At 38.9% G+C, this 25888-nt stretch overlaps 1 protein-coding gene across 5 annotated transcripts in view; it reads right to left on the bottom strand.

Moving 5' to 3' along the window:
* LOC117432290 (MOB kinase activator 2-like) overlaps window positions 1–25888 on the bottom strand; it is an 85222-nt gene that overhangs the window by 15456 nt on the left and 43878 nt on the right. The window contains exon 1 of one of the 5 annotated variants that reach the window (XM_034053977.3): window positions 19533–19680. The exons of 3 other annotated variants lie outside the window; for them this stretch is intronic. In XM_034053977.3, the coding sequence (XP_033909868.1) occupies window positions 19533–19627 (95 nt within the window). In that variant the 5' untranslated portion in view covers window positions 19628–19680. Of the gene's footprint in view, window positions 1–4174; window positions 4368–19532; window positions 19681–25888 lie in introns of those variants that run through there. One more of the 5 variants, XM_034053976.3, reaches the window with a different exon arrangement.

The raw sequence follows: 25888 nt of genomic DNA, 5'->3' as shown, positions 1-25888 counted from the left end.
GACATGTCATTTTAATGCATTTACATGTACTTTCATGCATCTATGGTAAAGGGAAAACACATCGGTAAAAAAAAAATAAACCTCACTCAACAACTTGTTAATTGAACTGCAGTGTTTGTCAAGCCCTGTTAAACATTACACATCAGAGCAGGGGAAAGTGCTGGCAGGTACACAAGAACAGATGTAGCTGACTGCACAGCCTTCATGTTAATTATCAGGGAGGAAGCAGTGTTGACACAGGTGAACTGGCTGCAGCAGGGGTAATGCACCCACTGCCTGAGTTCAGGCTTTGTTTTTACCTCTTCATGTGACGGCATCAACAGCACACAGCCCCCACTCCCCTTTGATTAGTTGTCAGAACTTGTGACAATAGCATGATTGGCACCGGATCCAAAGGCCTCTCTCTTTTGTATAACCTCCCTCTGCTGTAAGTGCCCCTCGCTGGCCAGAAGGTTGGGAAGTGAATTATGTAATCTTTTATGAAGGTGAATACAATAAATGAGAAATTCCAGCTGTGGTGGTGCAAAGACCTAGGTTTACTAAACCCGTGCTGGCCCATCAGTGCAAGTATTGTAGGGGACTGCCCATGCAGTAAATCACCTGCTCAAATAAAGTGAAAGGTGTAGGGTTTACCTACAGGCAAGTTAAAACTGGATATCGGACACAAAGCCTCAAAGACACTGTAAACAATACAAGAGGAATTTATAGCAGCTGGACTGCAGGAACTTCAATAGTTGCATCCAGAGCAGGAACAGCTCTGTCAAATAAAAGGCTGAAAGGAGATTTTGTTGAGTCGTTTCTTACTATACTGTGAAAAACAATGGTGCCACCTCCTAGCTAGCCTTAACCATTACTTATTACTTTGTTAACTTACTGTATGCACAGCTGTAATTACTGCAGGTTACACAAGACCTATTTAAGAGACGTAAGTGTGGATAGAAATTATGTTAATTATTATTTATTAAACTTGCTGTTCACCTCAATTTCTTATCTACTTATAAACCACAGCCAGGTCTACCCCCCACTCCTCAATTCCAAAAGGTATTAGGACTTCAGCACAAAAAGTATACACGCTTCTCATTGTTAAACCAAATTCCTTATTTTATTGCTGTGTTACGCAACCTGTAGCATTTGGTCCCTCCAGCTACCCCTGATGCCAACTCTGCAGATTCCAAAACTTTTAGAAAAGCAGTCTGAGAAAGATCTCGAAATCTTGGAATATCGGCCTAATTAATTCAAAGTGTTGCTTGAGGGACTAGATCCAAAAATGTATACGTTTGTCACAGACTTGCTTTAGTTGTGTCTGGACATTAAATGCAGCCCAGAGTAGAGGTTCTATTTCATTGATGAAGCCACTGCAGAATCCTACCATTAGCAACCAGGATAAGGTGGTCAAGTATTGTAACCGAGTATCAATACAACCTATGATATTGTACATTTTCTATTCATAAGATTTAGCATTGAAACATTATGAAATCCTTAACCAGTTAAACACGCTACAGAAACCAGACACTAGAGAATGTTACATGTACAGTACGCTAATGGACTTTTAAACTGTCTAAGTAAGTCGCATTCAAAATATGAATTTCAGAATGACAAAACAAGATTCCTACTTTACTATACCAATTTTCAGCAAATGTTGCCAGAGTCTGTGTAGATTCCAGTACTCCCGGCTAATGTCACACAAGCCGTAGCAAGCCACTTAAATATCCTGGGCTATGCATGTGTGTAATTGCTAACTATACGTACCATAATAGAAACAGATTCAATGTTTTTTTTTTCTTTTCTCCAAAAGCCACAAGGCGCTAAATACCACCTCTTAAGCCAGAGGATGCCATTATAGAACTAAAAACAGAACGGATGACTTCCAAGGATTATTGCAGGGATGCCTGTGGATTAAAAGCATTTTCTCCATAGTCCCTCTGTAACAGGCTGTCCTTTGTGACTTCCCTAAATTACAGTTTGTGCACTGAAAGCAAAACTACTGTACAATGCATCACCTCAATAACATACACCTGTAGTCAGACAATTAAAAATAAATAAATAAATAAAATAAATAAAAGGACACAGATTATGTTTCTGAAGTAAATGTCAAGGCAATGGCAATTCCTGTTATCAAAACTTATTCTATGATGTATTCCAAAGTGGTTCTGCATGCCTGTGACAATGTAATGCTGTACATTTGAAGACGTCTCACAATCATGTTCAATTTCATAAGCAAACATGATTCCTGAGTGACTGTTTACCACATCCCTCCACAGTTAACTCAAATGAAGACCCTCTTGGCTGTCTAGTTTGTTTACATTCTCGTACTGGTAGTTTCAGCTGTACATAAAGTTAACAATAGTACACTGGTATAACCCACCTACCCTAAAAGCATGCAGGAATTGAAATCTCAATTTCCTCTAAACATGGTATTACAAAAACATGCTTTTTTTTTTTGCAAGTATGTGCAATTCATCATTCTCTAATAGCCCCAGAAATCTCATCTGCACTTCTTAAGCTTCTTCAGTTGCAGCAAAGAGCTCCAAGCACTATTCAAAGTGAGTGGAGGTTCCAAAGGCGCTTTTCCAAAGTTACTCACCAATCACCAAATCACTGAGACATAAAACGAGGGGCTTTGTTGAACAGGAAATGAATCTGCATTTATATGCGTGACTATTCCATTCTTCATCATGAAGCAAATTACAGTCTATAGTCTATAGGCATCCAAAATGATTACACCCCAAAATGCTAAAGACTGTTTACACAAAAGAGAAGCATACTGTAGATCTTTATTTTAATTCATGAGCCTTGTACCTTGCATTTATTTTAATTTAGTCTCATTTGAAGTCAGTGAATTAAAATTGTCCATAGCTTACAAATAAATTGCATTCATTCAGAAGTGGAGAAAGAAGGAACAAACCTGCAGAAAAGCACTAAAGCTTTGTTTACACTATTACATTTTCAAACTGTGAAATAAAAAAGAAGTGTAATGGTCTTCCCTGGAAATGTTTGTATTAAAGTGGGTAAAATAACACCATCATGATGTCTTTAGCCGTTTACAACACTGAAAATAACCTCACTTACAAAACGGAAGAAAAATAAATGATTTTACAGACCTCTTCAGTGATGAGGCTAAAACAATGCTAACAATTTGATAATATAAAACCTTTACCCCAAGAACAATAGACTGACGACTTGCTGGAATGGCAGTTTACTGGTAACTCTACCCCACATTGTTGCTTATCAGTTTTGCATTACTGTAACTGCAAATGAATAATGGTTTTAAAAGTACATTTCCACCAGCACCAGCTGCCTTCTCCATTGTTTCAGTTGTATCCTCTTTGTAAAGGCTACAGCCAGTCCCCAGTTTGGTAGGCAGCTGTTTTGTTGGTGGAATGTTGGCTACTGTACATCTGAATGTTTTTTAAGACACTGCTTTAAAATTTTATCAGCATGTGCTCTCTATGCATCACACCTTGCTAGAGAAGCCAAATGTACTACTCTTCTGTACTTGAGTAACAAACATCATTTGTTCCAAGTCTTCATACAAATTGCAACAAGTAATAAAGAAACAAAAACAATATTGCAATGCAGTGACACTAATTTCAAGACAACAAAAACCTCACCCGAAATAATCTGACATTGCCTTTTGATATTCCTGAATAAAAGGTACTGCTGTGCCTACTGTACAACTGCTTAAATTAAGGAACGTGCAGGATACAGAGCGTGCCATACTGTACACGTGTGGCGTAAATTAACATGAAACCTTTTTATTAACTTATTAAAAACGATGAAAGATGATTTTTGTAGCATAGGATACAGTACATGCAACTGCTACATTCACGTTACTGTATATATTCCTGATATCGTTCGTTATTTTTTTGTTTGTTATTATTATTATTATTATTATTATTATTATTATTATTATTATTATTATTATTAGGTTGTTGCCTATATAATTATAATTTACAACTCGTGCACAACCAATAGCCGTTATAAAACCAAATTTCTAACAAACAATATGCTACGCCGGCAATTATTTCTGGATCGGAAACTTCCACTTGCCCCTAACAAGCGCACTATTCATTCTGACACGCCGGTTGTACAATAATGGATTTGGATTAACGTCAACGGTAACTAACAGTCACTTTGGTATAACATGTTCAATTAATAGTATTGTGAAATTTACCTTAAAACTTTCCCCACTGCTTGAAGGACCATTTTACAGCTTAATCCGCTTTTGGGACTAGTTTGGGAGTGCAGAGCCTGTCTCTCTCCCGAGTGGCTACAGTGATCCCCAACCATTGCAAGTACTGTAAGACAACTTCCAAGCTGCTGTTGTTACCCTGGCGTGTTTGAAACTTTAAATACCAAAAAACTTCTTTCTCTGGAAACTAACTACTTGAACCAGATTTATGTCGCTTCAGGTCTGGCCCGCCTCCTCCGATCACAACCTATCAGCAGACCGGGCAGGCGGGGCAACGGCAGGGTAAAACAAATGTGTGTTCGCAAACTGCATGCAGTCACAGTGGCGTGTTCAAATCTCCAAACCCCAACGATACAGACGATATGACAGCCACCAAATCACAACCAAACTGAGTCATTAATAGTCGCAGTAACCGAGACCTCTGGATAGTTTCATTTGTGTTTTTCCCTTAATGCATATTACAAGGTAGTCTCATTCATGTAGCACCATAATAACAACGGTACCTTTTTAATACTTTTTTTTTTTAATGACTATGAAATGAACTGAATAATTATGTTGTTCTAACTTATAGCGCAATAAACGCGCATTATCTTTGCATTTAACATCGTGGGTACAAAAAACGGATTACCAGTTATTTACATTGGGACGAGTACCACTGGATGCACTTTAGTATAGTTTATATAAAAACATCGCGTATTTTGCAAGTAGTAGATAAAATAGGGGGGACGGGGGACGACGACATATTGGCTATATACATATTGGGGTCGCATTGCAACCACAAATCTATCAGAATTTTAGTCTACAGTAAGATTGCTAGTTAACTATCTCCAGCTGTGAAACTGTTGTGCCAGATCACCGTGGAGTGGCAGTGATGTATCTCCGTGTCTGCCTGTGGAGACACAAGCCTTTCAATTCATCATTTAATCTGAAACCAAAGATTGGAATTTCTAAGAGCAATTTTGCCCCAAAGGGATTTGGAATCAATCATTATTGCCTTTGGGACTGTTGCTGCTAAGCCTTTTCTTGAAAATATTTAACTGTTGCCTCAAATTACAAAAACATTATAAAAAATAAAAAAAAATCCATCAGTATTGTATAAGTAAGGACCTGCCAAACGAGCACCTACCACAAACCATAATAGTTATCAATATATGTTGTCCACTGTTAGAATAAAATGGCTTCCAACAAGGAGCTACAGCTTTTTTATTTTTCTACATATACTGGACCTGCATAAGAGATGAATCAGTTATGTGGGGTACAGCCCATTTACACAAAAGGGAGTGCAGTATCACTACAGTTTGTAAACCTGCAATATGAGGTTCAACTGGAGGAAAATGCACACAACACTGATTTGGTTTATTTTTGCTCCAGCCCAAACCAAAAGTAACACGAGAAGTATGGGTTGTGCACACATTGGACTTCACTGTGGGACTAAACCTGTTTCCTTGAGTAAGTAAACTGGCCAGTCACTTAAATGGATTATCGATGTCCCAAACTCCCACTGCCATGGTAACCCATGTACCCCTCTCTGTCTCCAGGGAACGTGACTAAACCAGTGGTTGTGCAGCAGTGTAGCATCCTGGAAACTGCAAAGATTTGGAGTGTTTACATCACCATGACACCCAGGGCCGGCTACTGAAAGTGCATGGCCAGTATGTTTCCACATCAGGATGCACTGAACAGGTAAACCCTGTAAGTCAGCAGGCAACAGCAGCAAGCTTGATCAATGAAGAAACCAGCAAACTTCCCTGAATGTTGATCAGACTAACATGTTAATGAGAGCCCAGTCACCAACACAATTCTTCATTTGTGTCTCTCTGTTTGTGAAACATGCTGTCTGTCAGCTTCTTCCAAAATGTTCTTGCGTGACGGTCTGTAAAACTGTACCAGGCAAAGAAAGTGTTTTTTTAATGTCTCAAAATAAGGTAGCTCAAAACTACTAAAGCTGTGTTTCCACATTCGAATGTTACCATGTTTAGATGTATCTTTAAACCCACACTTGTTTGAACCTATAATTGAAAGTAGTCCTTGTCTCCATCTCTAATGTAGTACACTGTGGGGTTGTAAAAAAATGAGAAACACAGCCACCTTCTATAGGGGTGTAGTGCTACAATGACCAGCCAGGACAGCACTGGTAAAGCAATGTCTAGTAGAGAAGTGTCAGCTAATGCTTTCAAACTCCTTGAATGAGTACCCATACTGTAGGTAGGAATCCTAGATAATAGATGTACTCGTTTACAACTATATGCAATATATTCAGACAATTTTCTAATCAAAGATAATAGTTGCAAGAAACAACTTTTATGCATGTAGGGAGACCACATTTAAATAAACGTTGTGGGTTTTTGTTTTGCTAAAGAATACATATACTGGAATTGGATAGTAAACCGGTAAAAATAAAAAACAAATATTAGGAAAATGTATCGAGATGATATAAAAAATGCCTTCAAAAGTTTCAGTGTGGGGAAGGGAGCATTTTGTCCTGTGGTTTGGTTCAATGATGTGGTTGGGATCTCTATTCAGTGTGCTCATTGTAACACACTAAGCTACAGGCTATGAGCTTGTGGTTTGCCAGTTGCAGCAGCAGCGAATGAAAGAACACAATTGGCTCCAGGCCCTCATGCCACCTTACTCTGGGTAGCAGCAGGATTTGCATACTGAAGAGGCATGTCAATTCCCAACTTCCGATTGGACACAAAGAGACAGACTGGCTGAGTGGGAAAGGCCAGCTGTACAGATCAAGCCTTCTTTCATAGTTACTAGATAATTAGGAATAATTATTGTTCCATATCTGATGGGCAATCCATTTATAAAACTTAAGGAGATTTCTGTAGCCAGACTCAGTAGTTAATAACTGTATGAACAGTACAGTACATTTAATTTTGCACGTCAGATTTTTTTTTTTCTTTTTTTTGTTGCTTTTCTATAATTGAATGCAATCATGGCTCTAGGCTGCTTTTCCAGCATTTTTAACACAACACTGACTATTGGGACAACTCGCTTGTTATTAAATTAAGTTCTTAATAATCTAGTTGCAAGCCAAACAAACAGTTTTACACAGTAGATCCAGATTCTGTTAGACAGCAATTCCAAAATACAAAGTAAAATGGTGGAACTGTAACTTCTGCCCAATAAATGGTTACCTGTCCAAAGATGACATTATTTGTATGGAAGATGGTGCCCCAGTTCACACTGCCTGTGAAACACAAAAATGGAAAGACATTCGGGGCATCACAACTCTACTATGGCCTCACCTCACTGGACATGCACCCCACTTGAGCACATGTGGGCTATCCACGTCGGAAAGCATCCCGGTAAACTCACTTCCCAGGACTCCCTCGTACAGATGCTGTGCCAGGAATGGGCTGCAAACCCGCAGACCAGGATTGCTGATCTCGTCCACACAATGAGTCAGCGTGGTGCTGCCTTGCATACTTACAGTATTATGTTAAGTCTCTGTACAATATAATACATTTTTCTGAGCATCTGATAGGTAAATCAGTTTTAATGGAAATGAATGCATAAAATGTTGACTCATAAAATGTTAAGCAATACCACAGTAAAAAGGTTTTAGGTAAACAAAGGTTTACACATACTTTATATTGATAACTCATTTTTCATTTATTTAACAATCTATGATAAAGAATTTAATTGGAAAGTCTAAAAAACAACAAATATATAAATCTTGGTCCTATACAGTATACTGTAACGTCAGTCTGGCTTTTAAGGGTTTAAAAAGCAACTAATTGACAGAGATTGTCTGTCATGAAAGTACAACATTGTTCATCACTAGTCATTCTACAGTGTCTCAGGTGGCAAGATTCTATTTCACATCCCTTCCAAGTGATGTGATGTCCCTGTGCTCTATTCCAGACATGGTTTAATGGTAATGGTTTACTTGTCTGGTTTAGTCCACCCGTTTCCACACTGACATAATTAAAAGCTTTCAAACTACTGTGATCTAACCAGTTCATTTGATGTTACTGAATGTCTGTCTCATGTTTTGTTAAACATGTTATTTTTAATGATCATTAGGGGTTGAAAAGTATAAATATACTTCGCAAAAAAAGAAAAGGTGTTGCTGCAGGGAAAAGCTAATATTCTCTAAATGAAACTCAGGAAACAAAATCATGAGTCATTAATGCAATTCCTGGTGTCAAATCACAAGACCATCCAACCCAACAAAAGTAATTATAAAGACATGAGTCACAATCTAAAAATGGAACATTAGCATTTCTAGACATAATTTCACTGCTGGTCTAACATATTAATAAGGAAGCTTGAAAACCGAGATTTCTGGTTTAAACACAGACTTCTTTCTTGTAAATGTTAAAAGGAGTACAGTGATTTATTGTATTTTACTTTACATGTATATCTTCTGGGTCAGCTCCTGACAGGAATTGGGGAAAAAGACTCCCAACTCAAATCTACAGGGAAAGTGCCATGAAATGAGAGTGTTATTTCCATCCTCGACCTACAGCACTGTACTTCAGCAGAATATAATGGTCAGTGGCCTTACGGGTATTATAATACAGTAGTACTAATAAACAACCTTCATAATAGACATTTTAAAAAGAAATATTCATCTTTATTGCCAAGTTTCTTTTTACTATGTGCATATGAAAGTTATGTGACCCCTTTTCAAATAATTTGAAGGATGCCCATTAAATCAGGAAGTGCACAGTAGTTACATTCAGCTGTTTTAAATGTTCTAATATCTAATGGAACCTTTTCTGTTTCGTATCAATTTCCATAGTGCAGGGGTGGCCAAATTTCCTGACCCTACGAGCTGCATCCAAACTTCCTGACCCTACGAGCTGCATACCAAACTTCCTGACCCTACGAGAGCCGCAAGTCACATACTGTAAAACATTAAATGTTTGTGAGCAAGACATTTTAAATACTAGGATTGTTTAAATGATCTAACATTATAACAGAATCTTGCACTTACTCTGTGCAGTACAGTAGTTGTTATCTCGATGTCAGCAAAATACACAACAAGGGAGAACACCGTCTTACAGTTTGTGTGTAATTTGTATTGTACTGTAGATCTAGTGTATTAAACTTAAATGTAACACTATGGTGTTTTTCCATTACTTCTGTTTATACAGTATATATTATGCACTTTAAATAAAATATATTCAATCATTGTGATGCAAAATACAAGATTCTTTTTGTCAAGCTCTTCCCTTGAAGATCTGAACGCTCGGTTTAAAAAAAAAAAAAAACTACGTGTATTAAATACATTTGAGAGCTTTGTGGATGACAAATGCACTGTATTTATTTTGAAAGGGATTACAGTACCTGCTCATGACGGGACGTAATATTATATGTACGTATAATATAACATTTAAAACATGCATTCTCTAGTCAAGCACCAACACTCCAGTTTTATAAAAAAATGAATTAATCCGAATAAGGACGTTTGGCATGAGCGATATTCCATGCCATACAAAACTCGCTTGAGTCATTACATCAGCTTCTTTACTGAACGCCGAAAAAAGCATCTGACCTGACTGCTGCGCCGTGCTTTTAAAGAGGCTAGCTCGCTTTTCCTCAAGTCTGATTAAGGAGGATAGTTGGATAAAAAATTTTTGGTGATTTGTTTCATAATGACTTTTGAGGTTGCTTGCCTTGGTCAGACTAACAGTGTGTAATCGATTTGTTGCTGATGAGAGACAGAGGTTTGCCACTGTTTTCAGTGAAAGCAAATTCTTCCTCCCATTCTGGCTTAAAGGGTCATACTTTTGTTTATTACTCGTGGAGGGTTTGCGCAATGCCATTGCCGAGTGAGCACTTAATTCAAAATTATGAAATTCACTTTCGACTGCACATCCAGCTTTCAGTTGAGGTGATCAAAATACGCATGCACCAGCGCGTGGTCATCAAGTGACGAAATGTGCTTGCAGTGAACATGCAGGCTCAAAAGAAACTGAAGGAGAGAGAATAAATGAACAATAAAACACAAATGAATACAGGAGAACAAAAATAATGAACTCATTCAAGCATTTCACCGGGCTGTGGTTTGGCCACCACCATAGTGCATTAAACAAACAGTGTCAGGCCTGTCAACCTGTACAATTTTTTTGCCCATCATGTGGTGTCCCCCCCCACCCCCACCAAGCATTTTATTGACTTTATAAATCACCATGTGCTTCAGACAAAGCATTGAAAAAGGGGGGCATCTCTTGAAATTGGCTCGAGACAATTCCGATTTTTATCACCTGCAGCTGAACCTCGTACATGGACTACAGTCATGCAAGTCAAGGCATGTTGCTGCAGTGTTTGTAATCTTGACTACAAATCTCTTCTGGGTGATCTGAGGCTCCACAGAGGCTGCCAGACTGCTTTTTTGGAATGAAAGCAGCTGCTGGCTTGGAGGCAACAGCTGCAGAGTGGCTGCTTTGTTGGGGTTGAGGATCTGAAGGCATTAGGGCTGTCTCACAGACTCGGGGTGAGACAGTACAGTGCTGTGAAGTAGGGCCATTCCATGAAAAGCTGGCTCTTTCAGGTCAATTAAAATTAGCACTTGGCATTATTCAGGTATAGCATAGTTAAGAGTCTACAAAATGTACGGTAAATAGTGAAGAACTGGTTTGTTCATAAATAACTACAAAATACTAAAATCATAAGAATTGAAAAAACAGTATTATTTCACAAACACTGCAATGTCTTAAACAGAACTAATTTGCTATACTTATGTTACAGTCCATGAATAAAGCCCTATTCAGTCAGTTGTACAAGGTCTTGTGTTGTTTGCACAGCATGTGCCCAGCATGTGCCCATAGCAAGAGCTTTTCACTCTGCAGCATTGCTGTTAACGAGTCTCTTAAGCCTCAGGAGATCACCCATTTCAAGAGCACCAAAGTGTGCTTGCAGTCTAAACCAGTCCCCATAGAATAGGAGCTGTTTGGAAGCACTGCCCTCACTACAAACACCTTCCCTACTCTTCAGACTCCTTTCCAAATTAACACTTTTTACGATCTATGATGAATCAACCTACAATTCGGACATCTGGTTTGCAGCTATTGTTTTGAAGGGAGCACTTTATTGTTGCTGCAATTTCTAAGGAGGTGGTGGAGCACAGGGATTGGATGCCAGAGGAAAAGACTCTTCCATACAGTACAATGCTGGTCTTCAACTCTGGCTCTGATCTAGCCTGGGGATTACATCATAATTTTGTTTGGACACAAACGCCACCATCTGAAGACCTATTAGAACTAAAAACAAATTTAAAAAGCTCCCAGGTTTTCTTGCCTTCAAATCTCTGGAGGGCTGGGTTTAAATCCACCTCAGGTCACAACTGAGTTTGGTGGCATCACAAAATCACCACCCAATTAAGCACTAAAAAAAACAGCTTTTACTGCTGTTTTAGCAATACACTGATAAAAAGCCTTTTTTGTGGAGTACCTACTTCACTGTGCACAGTCTCTCTTTCTCTCAGGACAATGGCAGGGGGTGTTCAGGTCAGGTCTATGATTCTCTCACTAAATCGTAGCAGTAAAAAGAGGGGTCCCAGCACACCTGGAGACATAGTGTCCAACTCACTGGAGCCACTGCTTTTGTTCATCACTAAATTAAATTTGAATTAAGTCTTTATTCTACTAACAAGACACTGAGCTTAACTACAGCACAACACATTCCTTCAACACATAGCATGGAAATCGGTCAGTTTGGGCCTCTCAATTACTATTACAGTACGTCACAGCCATATGCTGCAATTCTGGGAGCAGATGATAAATACACAGACTTGACAGAGCAATCCTAATTTGCTGTGTTTTTTCCTCCTGCCACTAAATATTGCTACATCCATGTTGGCAAGGCAGCCTCCAGCAACCCAAAAGGGCTGCCAGTAAATGAGTCATGATGCCTAGGGTGCCACAGCATCAGGCAGGCCGAGACAAGCACTCTGCTCAAAAAAAAGAAAGGGGCGCAGCATTTTGTTAAAAACAAGAAGCTGGCAAAGAAGCGAGGACTTCAATGTGGTTCAATCTCGCTCTAGTAGTTCTCAAACTGGGGGGCACAGTTCTCTAGTGGTTCTCAAACTGGGGTGCACAGACTGTATCCTGGGGAGGTGTTAAGTTTTTAAAAAAAAAAAAAATTATTATTTATTTAATTAATTACAGCACACATCTTAATCTAAGCTATACCATATAACGGACGGATACTTTATTTGGGCTTTACTGGCTATTTTGATTGGATCGCCAATAATACTTCCACCAATCAGAGGGTTGCATACAGTACTCTTAGTGATCCCGCCCTCTGTCAGACTCGTATACAGAACAGATGAAAGAAGCTCTGGACAAGAGAAATAATGTGTCAGATAGCAAAGTGGATATGCGAATGGCAGTGATAAAGCCAATTTGCTTGAAAACATTAAAAGTAGACCGGACATTTCCATCAATGGATTTAAACAATGTGTAATTGATGATGCGATCAGAAACCCAGCGGCACTGTAAACTGTCTGCAACTGTAGTAGGACTTTTTTTATGTTAAGCGTTTTGGTTTGTGGTTTTTTTTATTATTTTTATTTTTATTATTATTTTTTTTTACAAGGGTTTAATTAAGTAACAGTCCAAATCATTGGTGTCAGACTTCTTGAAAGTCTGTAACAAAATGGTTGATTGTTATTGTCGATACGTTGTAGATGTGACTAATGCAGGCATCGTGCAGGTATCGCAAAAGTCCAGAAACAAAACAAAACGTTTTGCACCGTATAAAACTGAGCTGATTTTGCCAGTGCTTGCTAGTCTATTAACCAGTTTGAAATGAATTCGAAGCAAATAAAAGCATTTTCGTTTTGGCTTTATTGTTAAAGATTTCACACGGGGCAATACTGCCCTACAATTACTGCATGGTAGTACTGTGATCGTTCCACTGTGATGTTGTGAACCATAGGTTTTAAAACTCAGAGACAGCAAATGCTTATCATGAAAGTTTACTGGTCCTTAAAATTAAGGGTCACATAAGAACGAGAAATACTGTAACTGATTAGAAGGCCTTCTTTGTTGCTACAGTTACATTGTAGATGCTATAACGAGTTCCTGTAAATTAGATCCTGTTTTAGCAGACATATTTAATTAAGTAAACATTTATTTAAATGTTTTTGGAATTAAAAGTATAAATGCAAAACTGACTTTTTTTTGTGAACGTGCTGTGAAAAAAATCCCTCAACATAGCAAATCCACCGAATTGAATACCAGCCAAAATTCTGTTATACCATTATACCGTTATATGGTATATATTAACTTAAAACAAATCTTAATGCGGACACCTCCAGGCATGTCAAAGTTTGTAGATGGTGCTGTGCATCTGACTGGTGCCTTTTAAGCTTACATATTTTTGGATAAAGTCTGTGCCACCTGGTAATATATATTGTTTATCAGTTTACTATGTATTAAGCGTTGGCCACAATCAGTAAACTGCAGTGTTAAGTTTGCTCTTATTACGATGGATCGGTGGCTGGTTCGTTCAAAAAACACCAAAAAAACAGCAGTGACATACAGAGAAGCTGCATTCATGTTGGATTTTTTTTTTTTTTTTACCAGTATATGTACATGTGTGTGTGTTGGGGGTGGGGGTGGGGGTCAAGTACCACAGACAAGCTCTAGGCTATCTTGTTTTAAGATAAAATTCACTTTAACCCTCTCCACTTCAGGTAACCAGCAAGTAAGAATCACACATGTTATAGATCCATAGGAAGGATAAGAAGGAGTCGTTTGACCCATGAAGGTCAGTCCACCACACAGTTACCACCAGGACAATGTCCGATTGTTTATTAGCTGTTGAAACTTCCCCCGGTTAACTATTCCATGCATCAATTATTGTCTGCGTAACAAACATGTGCTTCCTACCTTCTTTCTGAACTTCCTCTAGTCCTAGTCTTTGGTCTCTATTGCTCTGTGCCTTGACCTCATTTAAACTTTTGAATACACTTCAATTACCCCCTCCTGTAAGTCAATGTTATTCAGGATACCAGGCTACTATTAGGTTTTACTTTCCAAACCAAGATTTATTGGCATTATAGTATTTGCTGTACCCTAATCTCTACTTCTTGAAAAAAAGGACTTGGGTTTGAAAATTCCACACTGGGCATTATTTTAAAATATGTACAGGTCTTTAACTTTATCAAGAGGGCAAACATCTAAAGAGGTCTAGGGAATACAACTTCACTCAACACAAGAGACAGTGAACCACAATAACACTACTGTAGCTGCCAGCCTCTCTGCTTTCCTAAGAATTATTTAAAAAAACACAGACAAAACCCCCTCAGTGATTGTTCAAAGACAGACAACAGCTCCTGTTTGTTTTGGAGGTTGTTGTGACGAGGGCAACTGCTTTTTTGTTGTTTTTGAAGAGGCCCCGGGGGCAGTGCCACACGGGGGAGGCTGTAAACCCAGGCTGCGATAGCGAGCGGAGCTACCTGGACAAGCAGGCAGCAACCCGGGCCCCATCGAAACTCTCTCAGCATTCCACAGCGAGGGAGAGGCGATGGGGAACCGAGTTACTGAAACTGGATGCAGCTGTTAATCACCTCTGCCAAGCCAAAAGAGAGAGAGAAACAGATATACTGGAGAAGAGAGCGCAGCAACACAGCACCAGGGAGCGTAGGAGACAACGTGGGATACAGATATTGTACACAGAGAGATACTACAGAGAAATGACATTGACTATGCTAGTTACACAGTGGGTTGTGTTTTGGTACAGAAGGCCTTATTTTCTGTTAAGGTTAACAGCTTGTTGCTGTCACACAGAAGACACACAAAAAACAAAAACAGCTTTGAATGCAAAAGTTTAGTTTATTATATCACCCCGTTACTATGGGCTGCAGAAATAACGTCTCTTTTTACATTAACAAAAAATGTTGTCAAATATTCTCACGCCCAATCAGCAATAATATGATATGGGGAATTGATTTTAGAACTACTGTATAAAGCTAACCCATAGATTCTTAGATAATATTTTTGATTAGGATGCTGAATGACTTTGTCTAACTAAATCAACATGCTAGGGTGTACAGTATTGTAAATAATGGTGTCTACTGTTCAGCTGGGCCAGTGACACATTCCAGCAACCTTGCCTACTGTACTATATGGTTCTTATAATTGGCACACAGGTAGCTAGGTACAATATTGAGTTTGAAGCAAGCATCGTGCCTCACAGTACACCAAGAAGAATAAAGGGTTATAGCTCTCTGACCAAATCTCCATCAATTTAAAAACAAAAAAACAACAACAAAAAAACACCTCTGTCCAAGAAAAGAGCTTTGCAAACGACTGTACAGTTGAGGATATTAACTATCTCCACCTAGTTACTGATGCCAGGCTGCTCTTATTATTCATCAGTGATGCAATGCAGTGCAATATAATCAAAGGCTTTGATGCATTTAGGGCCAGGACTGGCAAAGAATACAAAAAAAATACACATTGTGTAAAATAAATATACACGGTATATACTCGGGTATACAGGATGCTCCATAAGACATCAGAGACATAACTGTTATTATTTGCTCTGTTTCTTTAAAGTGTGAAATGACTTTAAGCAATGAGAGACAAATTCAGATTATTTATGTGGGGTGCAGATATTCAAATGGGTGTGGATGGCCAATTCGACAGAGAACATTGGCATCATATTACTTACGATGCCTGATTTATGGGACACCCTGTACATTGTCTGAGGCCCTCCATCTCCATGGGCAGTCGTTAAAATGTGCATGTTTTAAATGAAACAGCAATCACATGGCAGACAGACATAGCAACAAACAAGCGGTGGCATAATGACAGAGTATCTTAGTACAGCTATGTGAAATCGGGTTCCCCCATTTGTTATTTAAAAACATTGGGTCAGCCTCCATTGGACAAGCACATGCTGTGTAAAAATAATAGGAAAATGAAGACGTTGTACTGAATGCTGAAATAGAAATTTGTTTACATTGCTGAAAATAATATAATATTATAATCTGGATAAATCACTTACTTCAACCTCTACTGTAAACCATTTCTTTTTTTTAAAACCATACTAGTTTTTCTGCTTTCTGAAAAAGTTGGCCTCAGGACCTGTTCATGAAGGAGTAATAAACCAGCATCAACATGTGAAAAACAGAAACACATACACATAATACAGTGGGAATTTACTGTACATTCCTAGTGGTTTGTGCATTTATTCATTCATTTTTACATATCATGTTTATATCCTTTTAATGTATGCTACTTTTTTCTCTGAAATACTACAAGTGGTGCAAACACTACAAGTGGTGAACAGTGGCTTGAAACTTGGTTCCAGGAGACCTAGTTTGGGGCAACTTTGCTGTATGAAACCCCAATACTCTCTCCTGACATGAATCAGTCCAAGGCAGTGGAGTCTTGCAATCTGCCTGAAACAACTGGCTTTCACAAGCCTATTTTGGATAGTCCAGTTTTAAATAGAAGTGGCCTCATCTATTTATGACCTGCAGTTGGGATCCAGCCAACTGGTGGGACCCCTCCTATAGCACAGGCCCCTTTCTAAATGAAACAACGCTGCCACACTTGACTGAACACTGGAAGTGCTGTACATTAAACGTGCTGAATGATTTGATGGGAGCCTGATTCCTTCAAGATGGCTGCAAAGTTTTTATAAAAGCAGGCTGGTGAAATGAAAGAGGGCTATTGTGTACAGCGGGCCAGTTGACACTGGCAGCACCTCGCATTTACACAGGAATTGAGGTTAGTGCTTTTAAAAGTCTGTCCGATTGGCATGCAGAGAACAGAGGTAGCTTTTCATGAGAATCCATGTACGTAAACAACTTGGAGCTCAATTGATGACGAGTGGCCCAAGTGGACAAAGAAAGGGGTGCGTCTGACTGTACGGCCGCTCTCCTTACTCCCAATAAAACCTGAAGGGCCTGCACCACACCCCTTGGTCGAAACAAAGCCTTGCTCTGTTCATCAGCTGCCCCGGAACCAACTTTATTTTTCTTAATAAATATGCTTGGCTTGGGACCTGGTGTCTGACTAAAACAGCCTAATGGTTTAGAAACTGATGCACAAAACTAATTTGGTGATGTCATCTCTGATGCTCTGCTGGATTACTCAACTGCTCTTTCAACCAGGTTATGTGGTCTAGTGGTTAGGAGTTAGGACGGTGCAGCAAGGCTATGTTTCCACTGCCTAATGTTGATCTGCACACATGCGTTCTTGTTGAGTCTATATTTAAATGCAATTGTTTCTACCTACTGACTGAACTACAGCACACACAGGGCTCAAAGTTGCTCCCATATATGAAAAAGGATTAACTTTTAAACTCTTTTTACAGAAGCTGTAGTTATATCCAAGATAGGCCTATATTAGTTCTGACTTGCTCAAACTCTTCAAAACTTCCAAACTTGAGCGAATGGTAACACAGACTAAAACACAGAATGAGTCTTTTTCTGTCTCAGTTTTCACCCAGCCATGAACTTGAACAGAAGGTGTAAAGTTGATGTTACATCTGAGTGGGTCTATCCAGGGTTAACACTGCTTTCAGTGTTCTGTATAAGAATCCTACTAAAAGGCACAAGTGAAATTATTTAAGGGAGGCCTTCATTAATAAAAGAATAGGGTTACACCAAGACAACAAAAGTTATGATAATGGTTTTACCCTACCCTGAAGAAATGCCTTGCGTCTACAGTAACATCTCTCCCCAATAAGGAGATCTTTAAAAAGCACAAACTCAAAGAGGCTGCTTTAGAGATACTTTTTTTGTTTACTAGCACAATATAAAACAAAAATACTTGAAACACTGTAATCTCTCATTTTCCGGTAAGAAATCCCATGAGATGGAGTGTGCGTGTCCCTAAACGTTATGTGTTCAAACCCGCCTGTCCTCTGCTGTAAAACCCACTTCAAATTAGTTCTCTGGAAACACATCCATCAGCTCTGGAGAGGAAGGGATATGGGAAGGGCCATTATTAAAATGTCTCTCCTCCGCTGGGAGCTTGAGGAGGAGTGTTGGGTGCGACGGGAGACCAGGCAAAGTTAGCCCACTGCAGGGATGATCCATTGTGTTGAAGGGAATGTACAAAGTTGGGCAAAGTTACGTCTTTTTAGCCCTAACAAACATAAGAAGCAATTAATATTAGGACCTATAAACAAATCAGTTGCAATCAAGCTGTTGGATGTGAATTTGAAAGGCTATTAAAAGCAATCCAGTAAATAGCATAGGAATTCAATCCCATTACTGGCACTGTAATGCTTGAACATGAATGAAGAGTGCATATTATTTCTTAAGTGCATTCTTAAAAAATTCTGACAACCGATTACGGATTATCAAGTTATTCTCTTTCAAGCCTTATACATCTCCATTGGGTTTAGAATTTCCTGAAAAGAAACACAGTATTCTTAAATTTCTATAGAAAAAACTGGGCAATGGTACAGAACAAAAAACAACCATGTGATTAAGTGATCAAATTTCCTAAAATACAGAGATTGGACATAATCATTTTCAAGTGGGGAGAAGGTTGATATATGGAACCTGCTGTAAGAACATCCTGTCATATCCCCGAGCCTCTCACTGTTCAGATAGTGGCTGCATTAATATAATACAGCACATGCTGTTAGCTTTGCTGAGACAGGAGGTGTGTAATATTGAAATGTCTTAATACAAAAATCAAGCTCTCTCTAGGGTTTAAAAACACTTTTTAAACAGCACTGCCATGTGACTGACCCCTTCAATTGTGGTAAAAACAAGATCCCTTTAAGGGAACAATAAAACAGGGAGCTATGTGGCATAGGCTGGCTGCAAGCAAAAGAAAGAATGAGAAAATATTACTGTGAGTGATACAGTAAAAGGATAAAGAGTGCAGTGCAGATGAGCCAGACTCGGAATAGAAGCACCTTTCCAATATCAACAGTTTAGGAAAATCTCCTGGTAGGGTGATTTAGGCTACAGCATCTGTACCGTATAAACATCCCAATTCCCCTTTCCTTTCAGTAATTAAAAATACATTAAAACTAAGAGCCTACAATTCTTTTAGGTATTTTCTGAAGGTCAACACTGAATAGTTGCATTCTGCTCGTACTAATTCATAAGTACTTCACACCTGGGCACTGAAGGAACAAGACCATCTTCTCTATGGCACTTTCAGTTACCGTCCCACCCATCTCACTTTTTGGGCACCCACCCAAGTGCTTACAAGAAGACCGTGAGAGTCAACTATCCATATTCATTTTTAAAAGAAACACCAAAAAGTTTCCACCCTGCACATAAAAAAATCTAGACAGACACTGAAAAGACTAGTAAATTCTAGCAGTAGACATTTAGTACTGTATTGCCCTAAATCCTAGGCCAAGGCCCGTTCCCTGATACTGCACTGCACAGTACCTGTGAAAGATGGACATTAGGCTGAAGGGCAGATCATGCGATTGCTGCTCAGCTGGTTTCTGGGGCACTCTAGTAGGATCATCAGCTGCTTCCATTTTCTATCCGTATTCTTCAGTGGTATACAGAACAACAAAGACTGTTTGACCCAGGTGCTTAAACAGCAGCACATTCCACTAGCAGTCTTCTGATAGACTGACAAGACAGTCTCCCTCCTGTTTGACAGAATTATTAGCATTCCTCTGTGAACTTTCTCAGCTGAGTTCACAGCAGCCTGCAGCTTCTGATAAGGGTAAAATGAGGAGTGGACATCAGATGATTAGACTGCACTGTTATTCCAAAGTTACTGACCCAGGCTCTGCCTAATTCCAGTGTGAAACGCTGCCTAAGCAGCTTCTGGTTACATAACTGTTTGTACAAGTTTAATTCTACTCATTTTTGGAAAACTATTTCTTATAAAACAGTTAAAACTTTGATACTGCTGAGGCATTAACTTGACTACATTTCTTAGTGTTACCTCACAATTTAAAATTAGAACTTAGTCTGCTTGACTCTTTTTCTTAAAAGTTAATGCAGTTACTGTATATCTGTAAACGTATTTCTTAGAGCCATTTTACCATGTCAGAATGACACCTGTGTTAATGGGACACAACAACTTGGAAATGACAAACTGAAATTCTCCTGCAATCATGCAGAACTGATTTAAATTTTACCTATAATATTTTCTCCAACAACTACTACCACACTACCAAGAGCTGCTGGAACTGCTTTCTAAGAAAGTAATGTAGGAATTATTTTTATTTTTTTGCCAGCCCACTCAATACCCTGCAATGCACTGCCGAAAGCCGACAACTCTACAGTTACAACAAGCATTTAAAAATAGTAGCATGTGTCCAGTTTCATCAGTGTGACCATGCAAGCACTAAGAGAGCGGTTCTCTAAAGACCCCTGGATATTGGCAGAGCATTTGGAAGAACAAGGCTCGGGGTGATCAATGGAAAGGCAGGGTGATTAGTGGAGGTTTCGAGGGTTCCCTGTTCGAGGACAACTCAAATTGTTTAAATGAATACACTATGGGCTGCATGGCTGGCAGTCAAAGAGGTACATAAGCCTGCACAGGCTTGGTTAGAAAACATGGAGATGGCCAGGTAGTCACACTGCACCCTGCTTAAGAGGAGACGGGTTCAGCCAGCAGTGCAAGATTACTGCGATTAAACCAGGGAGGTGCCAAGCACCTTAGGGTAGCCTATTGTACTGTACGAGAACAAGTGGTAGAAGGAGAAATTGGTTACCAAACATACCACAGGAAGATGATAAATCATCTTTTCTCATAAAATCAAAAGCATTAAAGAACATGATTTATTTATTTTTACCAATGATTTTAAAGATGGGATGATCAATTAATGCCCATTGAACCTGATTAGATACTGGACTACAATTTGTATTTTGTACAGCACATTATGGCTGTACTGTCCCTTGCAAAATATGGCAGGCATAGCCACTAACTTGCGTTTTTTTTTTTTAATGAATAGGAACCTGATTTAACTGTATGTATTGTACTAAAAGTCGTCGTCGTAGTAGTAGTAGTAGTACGATTATGAAAGTAGAATAATTGAGGAATCAACTGCAATAATTAAAGATCAAGTTTGCTACACTGGAAAAAAAAAAATAGGTGATGAACCGACTTCTTACCCAACCCTAAAAAACAGAGTATTGTATCCCATTTCCTGCTTCTCGAAGCAACAAGGAACAGTTTCTGGATCAGGACACTGTCTCCGTTTCCTCACATTGCAATTTTCATATATACAAAATGTGTTCCTGTGTTTGTGCTACACTTTGATAAGAAGCAGCCCTGCCTTCAGCACTCTTGTGAACAAGCTGATAAAATCTGTTATATATTTTTTTCTTTGGTTTCCAAGAATAAAAGGCCCCTATACCCCTTCTCTACTGGCACATCCGACCCGTGAGGGTTAGGTACAGGTACAGGTGGTTTTCCACTGGCTATTTGTCAAATTTGTCAAAATAGTCAAACAAAATACTGTACACTTGCACTTGCAGTTACAAGATACAGCTATACCGTTGGTCTATTAATTTTTGAACACCATTTGTTTGCGCATCTTTTGGCAAACCGAGTTAATTAATAACAACAACTATCTTTCAATGCATGTGACGTCAGCTCGGTTCTGCAGTGGAAAAACCACCCAGGCTCCCCTTAACCTCACCGTGAGGGCTCGGTATGGCCCCGGCGTGACTCGGTTGTACAGTGGAAGAGAGGCACTAGATGAAACACAACAGACCTGGACATCAATGTTTACAGGATTTCAGACTTATTAACCACGTTTTTATTATTGCTATTGCTGGAAACATGTGTGCTGAATTCTTTCAAGGGTATTGTGTTCGTGCAATGTTATCCCATGCTTTCAATGTGCCATGCTGTTCTTGCTATTGAGAATATAACTGAACATTGTGCATTTTTTAGTTTTTATAACAAAACACATACTCTTGTTGATTTTACGTGCTTAAAATGACATCTTTCGTTTTTTCAATAATCCTGCTGTTTGTAGATATTTCTGTATGAAGCAATTTCTTCAAGCTGTGGTGAAACTGCCCGGAGCACACCTAAATGGTCGCAAGTTCATTTTTCTACAGCCTGCACACAGACCATTATTGCAGAAAAGTGTTTTTTAAACCTATTTCAGGCAGTCCCTTGATGTGCACATTTAGGTTTAGAAATTGTGTTCTGTGCATCCTCCTGGCAGGCTGAAGATATCCCCAAATTAACTTCTTCCTTGGTTATTGCATATAAATATATACAGCCAAGCAAACTAACATCTCGGTTAAAGTGCTTCCATCACTGGTGAAGGCCTCAACTGAAACATTTGTCTGGTTGACTAACATTTTAAAAAGCTTTAACAAATCAGTAAAATCTGCCTGGTGGATTAACTACTTTCACCCAAGGTACCCAATGTTGAAATTAAATATAGCAAGGTGTTTTGTGAACCATGCTTCTGTGTTCGCCACCATTACAGAAAAGTGATCGGGTTGTTTAACTTGATCTGATACTCAGCTGACCCCTATGAATGCAAACAAAACTGATTTTGCAGCGGAATGGGTTCATCCTGTAATAAATATCTTCAGATAACAACAACATGCGACAAGTCAGTTACAGCAGGCTACCTTGGGAAATTACTTCCCAGCATGTCCCACTTGGAGATAGCTGTAAAAAGGAAACTGCCCATGCCGAGTCCCTAATGGGGCCAATCTCCCTCAATCACTTTGGGGTGGTCCTGTAAACAACTGTAAAGCATTGTTTGTAAATCCCTCTGCAATTAATTAGAAAAACAGTGTAGCAATTACAGAGTGGTTTAAAACTGCAGTGTCTTCACTGTGATGCTCAGTTTCACACTGAAATAATTCCTGTCTGTGTACAGGTACTTGGTTTAGCTTTCTGTGAACTGGACTGTATACTAAAGGATGCAATCCGGGTTGACTGTCCGTAGATAGTTACTGTACATAGAAGGTATACAGTACAAATTACATATTAAATCTTTGATCTGAAGAAGCAAACCATATACTTCTATAGACAATTTATAGGAAACACCTATAAAATATGATATTTTCAACATTGGCTTAACAGCAGTGTGACCATTTAATGAAAATGTAAGTACCAGTGCATTAGATATTGGAAAATAGTCAGTTTTTAAAACCCTAAACAGTTTTCTTTTGTGCAAAATGTCATTGTAATTGCAATGTTGTTAGGAGGCACATTGCTTGTTTGTTGATGAGCTGTTCTGTGCTGTTTAATATATGAAAGGTTTGGGACAGTGAATGCTGCTTATTTAGGGTGATATTTCATAGATGTGGGCATCATGGGCCTCCGACCGCAGGTAACCTTCGATGTAAACAAGGTCCAATGCTTTTAACATTCAAAAATTCATTTTAGGATCGAAATCTGGAAGACCCATCATTACCACAAGAATATCTAGGGCTTGTTTGCTGTTGATGACCTATCAATACAAGTTAAAACCAGATACTCTCACTATTTCTCTGGGGCTGCCCCTGTGCAATCAGCCACATAGTTCAATCAGCAAGAGGAGACTCCTGGTGTGATCTTCCCTGATATTCCTGGAGCGTGCGTGCAAAGAGATGCAGCCACCTGACAGCTGCTCTCTCAGTAAGCGGGTGGGCGAAAGCGAGAATAAAAAGAAAAATCAATAAGCAGCTTTGGGCTTTACTGCTGAATGAAAGATGTGGGCTCCCATTTCTAATGGGACAGCATCAGCTGTCAAAATCCAGCAGCGGCCAATCAGAGCCAGTTCACCCACACTCCTGTTTAATACATAACGGAGGAAAAAACAGAATACAAAATGCATTACAACAAGTTAGGGTACAGTACTGCCTATCTTAAATTGGCAAATATTTTTGTAGATAGGGGGCCATTGTGTAGGCATACTCTATGTATGCCTACACATACGGCACTACGATCAAGGCTGTGAGCTAATGGAAACTTTGAACAGTGATCCACGTTTTGAAATTCCATTTTCTTTCCCAGTACTAGTATTATTCCTAGTCAAGTAGAGAAAGTTTTCAACAAGTGCCTTCATGAGTGATTTCATTTATTTATTTTTTCCTCAAACTGACACGGACATATAAAACGTCAGTTGCAGAAATGAAATAAACAAAAAGCAAGTACATCAAAGAGAATGTTTGTTCTGCAGCAAATACCACTGCAATTATGTAAAATATGTTCATATGCGCGAATAAAATTCACATGGCCCTGCGATACATTATGCAGTCAACGATTTCTCCTGCATTAATCACTTACATCCTGAACACACTACAAAACTTTGTTTAAAAAAAAAAAAAATTGCTCATTTAAAGAATGTGTGCAATGGGATTGGCATTCCTTCTGTCTAGCACAGCATGGCACTCTAGAAAGGTAGCCAATTAATGGACTGCTTCCACTGAGTTCACCGTTTTTTTTTATGTTACAGTACATAGATTTTCACTGCCATAGAAAATAGGATTACTGCTAGAAAACAGAGAAATGATGACACTCAGTCATAACTATATTCTCCCTTATTGTTTTGCTGTCCCTATTTTTGCTTTACAGAGTCTTTGTGTTCTTCTATGCTGCACATATGAGACTGGCACTTAGGGTTCTATTACTTGAAACACCAAGGCCCTGTCCACACTACATTACCGATCTCGAGAACCGTACTCAAAAACGTTTAAATTAATCCAGCTCAAACAGTCCACACTAAAAAGTACCGTTTCATGTTTAGTCGGGTTTAAGGCGTGCAAACGTTATTAAAATAGTCAGGTTACAGTTCCTAGCAGCGCAATGGACTGTGGGACTTAATATGACAGTATCCCACCATGCACTGTACTTTATGTTTACAACCCGGCAAATATGGAGCCTGTGCCAACGGAAGACAAAGCGCATCTTAGCATGAACGTAATGGCTTTGTTTCTTAAAAAAACAAGGTACATTTTATCATGTGTGAGTTACGCTTTGAATTCTTAAGTTCTCCTTGACCGATTTCATCGCTCCAGATATCAATGTGCCTTGATTTCAGCATCTGATCACGTCGCTCCATGAGCCACTATTTTACAACAAGCCTCAGAAATTGTATACGGTACAGCAGTACTTATAGTCGTTCTCAACTCCTTTAGCCGCCTGTTCCGAGTACTGTATTTATAATGTCCACGAACCAAAACATATCAGGAAGCATTTTGGGATATTGGAGAATACACAAAAAATGTTGTTCGGTATTACAGCGTCCACATTTCTGACAAACCGCACTACCTGATGCGATCTAATTAGAACCGGACTCCAGACTACCCCCTGAGGTGGTCTCAAGTCCAGTTCTTGAGTACAGTATTGAACGCTGCATAGTGTGGACACTAACCATATTTAGAACTTTTAAGCTGGTTTAAAAAGGCAACTAATATGGTTGAATGATGGGCAGCAGTGTGGCGTAGTGGTTAGGGCTACGCCACACTGGAGGGTTGTGGGTTCAATCCGAGGTGGGAGACACTGCTGCTGTACCCTTGAGCAAGGTACTTTACCTAGATTGCTCCAGTAAAAAACCCAACTGTATAAAATGGGTAACTGTATGTAAAAAAAAAAAAAAAAAGTGTTATCTTGTAACAATTGTAAGTCACCCTGGATAACGGCGTCTGCTAATAAATAAATAAATAAATAAATAAATAAATAAATAAAAATAATAATAATAATAATAATAATAATAATAATAATAATAATAATAATAATAATAATAATAATTTCATTTTTAGGGGCTGGTAAATAGAACTTGAATATTATTATTAAATTTAAGATTGTTGTTTTTCTCCCC

This window comes from Acipenser ruthenus, chromosome 27 (genome assembly GCF_902713425.1).
Source record: "Acipenser ruthenus chromosome 27, fAciRut3.2 maternal haplotype, whole genome shotgun sequence".
In the NCBI taxonomy this organism is placed as follows: Eukaryota; Metazoa; Chordata; class Actinopteri; order Acipenseriformes; family Acipenseridae; genus Acipenser; species Acipenser ruthenus.
This window is presented reverse-complemented; position numbering and strand designations above follow the sequence as displayed.